Source organism: Mizuhopecten yessoensis, unplaced genomic scaffold (genome assembly GCF_002113885.1).
Source record: "Mizuhopecten yessoensis strain PY_sf001 unplaced genomic scaffold, ASM211388v2 scaffold9651, whole genome shotgun sequence".
Classification (NCBI taxonomy): Eukaryota; Metazoa; Mollusca; class Bivalvia; order Pectinida; family Pectinidae; genus Mizuhopecten; species Mizuhopecten yessoensis.
In genome coordinates, this window is record NW_018408154.1 from 2,204,342 (window position 1) to 2,207,742 (window position 3,401).

Below are 3,401 nucleotides of genomic sequence, written 5' to 3' on the forward strand. Positions count from 1 at the left end.
CACACAGGGAGTCAGTATGTATTACACAGGGAGACAGTCTGTATTACGCAAGGAGTCAGTCTGTATTACACAAAGAGTCAGTCTGTATTACACAGGGAGTCAGTATGTATAACATAGGGAGACAGTCTGTATTACACAGGGAGTCAGTCTGTATTACAAGGGAGACAGTATGTATTACATAGGGAGACAGACTGTATTACACAGAGAGTCTGTCTGTATTACAAGGGAGACAGTCTGTATTACATAGGGAGTCAGTCTGTACTACATATTTAGTCAGTCTGTACTACACAGGACATCAGTCTGTATCAAAATGGGAGTGACACCGTTATACAAAGGAAATTCGTTCGATTATACAGAGCCAAAATACATTACATAGATCTCTCCTTGGACAAAACGAAAAAGACTTCATCTTCAAGTATGTGACTGGGGTTAGTTTAGCATATCAACATGTAAATCCAACCGGTAGTGTCTACTTCCTATTCAGCTTCTATACGCATTGTACCGGAAGCCATGACGATACAACAACTGATTTAGGACAAAGATAAATCCGTTAATTCGGTTCTGATGACGAACAGTTGCTGGTTAGTAATCAATACATATAACATGCTAACTCATCATTTGAGAACCATGGTCAATATATATTTATTATATCCGGATTTAATTTGAATTAGACCAAGTTTGGAAACATAAGAATCTGGCTCTCGATATTTTTATTATTATACTGATGTATATTTTTATTATTATAATAATGTATACAACATTTACATAGCGCCGTTTATAATTTGTAAAATTCCAGCTATTGGCTGCCAAGATTGTATAAGAACAAAAAGAATATACTTCTTTATGATAGCACATCTCATCATATAAATAATAAAATATTATTAGCCGGGAGATGATAGTTACCATTCACATATCTTATTAATTTGCACATTTAAGTTCACATGTACATGTACCATACAAATATATAAATATCCCACCATCCGCTGTTCTGGTACATATAACATAACTATGTTTTAACATCGCAGATATTACCCCAGTTTTATACATGCTTAACATCCTCTATGTATGCGATCAAACTTGTCCATTGTGTTACTTTATGTTGAATTGTACAGGAAAAGATTTCTTGCGCGAGTTAAATGTCACATTAACAGCTTAATTTATTGATCATATTTGCTATTGTAAGATATTAAAAATGAAATTCACGGAAAGATTTTTTTATGGAATTAAGCGTGGCTCTATAATGAGAACTTAAAACATACTGATATATTACACTCGTTGACTCTCATTGACACATACACGCTAATTCCATAAATAATTCTACATTTTTACTGTCATGAGATATATCTTCTTTTACATTGTAATTTAAATTTCTGACATAATTGTCTTTATCATGCGTTTTTATTACAGTACAAACTTATGTACAGTAAATATGTTTAGTAACTTAAACGTATTCGATGCCATTTTTTAACAAGGAATTAATTAGCTATGTATATGATGATATTGAATCGGATTGAATCAGTGATGAGACAATACATGTACAGTTGTACCTGAAAAGAATTCGTATCCTCCCCCCGGGCCGTAGTGTTTCCGGCCCTTAGTGACGTCAAACACCTGGCCCAATACTGCTAGGTAGACGGCACTGTCCCCCTCCCCACGGTATTTCCACAACTCGTCCTTGGTGAAAATTCGGCCTGATGTTGACTTCACGTCTGCTGTGTGGTCAGAGATATCGATGTAGCGTTCCATGAAAGATTTCACATTGTCTGGTACATGTCGCATCAGCATGCGAGTGTATGGAGTCAGGTACCCGTACGCGTACAGCACACTGACCACGCCCACCACTGTGGTGACAAACATTGTCCCCCTCAGCATGTTTACGACACAAGTACTGCGTGCCAATGCGTCCTTTAGTGATCACGTTATTCCTTATGTTATCCCAGTAAACCGTGTGTGTCAGCCGATCAATGTGTATACGACTAGGTCACAGCAGTGTATTTTCCCAAACGTGTATTCGAATGTTGGTAACTCATGGGCGCTGCCATTGAATGCGAAAACGAGGCAACACGGATGTAAAATGTAAATGGGGTCCTCGACGGGATATGTTTCCCCCTCGAGTTGTGTGTAGTTATTTTTCTACAATTATATCTAACAGTCAAGTTAGATTTCATCAGCATGCTGTACGGAGAAAATAAATCACTACGGGCATATATAAAAGCAGCATACATAAATTATACAGAAAATCACAGCACTTCGACATACACGAAAGTACTATATTTGGACATAAACATAAAAACACTAAAGACATAATTAAGCATAACAAAAATATAGGATTAAGTAAAATTGAAAAACAGAAACGGAACACTAGAAATATCATCAACTGCACGCAATACAAACAGAAATCGAACTTATCACAATATAGAGAAAAACATTAAGAGATTTAAATTACATGCTGCATAGGATGAGAACACAGACATATATTAGAAAATAAAAATTATCAAGTTTCTCAGATAACAATAGCATTTATTGTAATGCAACATTTCAAAATGCACTAAAACATGCAAAAAAAAAAAAAAAAATACAATGTAAAACATACAGCAGATAACATTCTACTGCAAGCAAATTGTCTCGCCATTTTCCCTTTTCATTGTATATAAATGATTGTGAAAAAGACTTAACTTTATAGAAAAATGTCGGTCTGTTGAAATAGAACAACTCAACTTGTTCTTAATTATGTACGCTGATGACATGGTCATTGTAGAAGAACATCCGCAAGGTCGACAAATGATGCTAGACTCTCTATCAAATTATATAGCCGTGAGTGAGATGTATAACTCTATATCAAATTATATACCCGTGAGTGAGATGTCTAGCTCTCTATCAAATTATATAGCCGTGAGTGAGATGTGTAACTCTATATCAAACTTTATACCCGTGAGTGAGGTGTATAACTCTCTATTAAATTATATACCCGTGTGTGAGATGTATAACTCTGTATCAAATTATATACCCATGAGTGAGATGTATAACGCTATATCAAATTATAAACCCGTGAGTGAGATGTCTAGCTCTCTATCAAATTATATAGCCGTGAGTGAGATGTCTAGCTCTCTATCAAAGTATATATCTGTGAGTGAGATGTCTAGCTCTCTATCAAAGTATATATCTGTGAGTGAGATGTCTAGCTCTCTATCAAATTATATAGCCGTGAGTGAGATGTCTAGCTCTCTATCAAATTATATACCCATGAGTGAGATGTATAACTCTGTATCAAATTATATACCGTGAGTGAGATGTGTAACTCTCTATCAAAGTATATATCTGTGAGTGAGATGTCTAACTCTATATCAAATTATATACCCGTGAGTGAGATGTCTAGCTCTCTATCAAATTATATACCCGTG

At 35.4% G+C, this 3,401-nt stretch overlaps 1 protein-coding gene across 1 annotated transcript in view; it reads right to left on the minus strand.

Moving 5' to 3' along the window:
• The window catches only part of LOC110458578 (neuferricin-like), a 20,965-nt gene extending 18,910 nt beyond the window's left edge, over positions 1-2,055 (minus strand). Inside the window, exon 1 of the mRNA XM_021510343.1 lies at positions 1,548-2,055. Within this exon, the coding sequence (XP_021366018.1) occupies positions 1,548-1,872 (325 nt within the window). The 5' untranslated portion in view covers positions 1,873-2,055. The remainder of the gene's footprint in view (positions 1-1,547) is intronic.
• Positions 2,056-3,401: the final 1,346 nt, after the last annotated feature.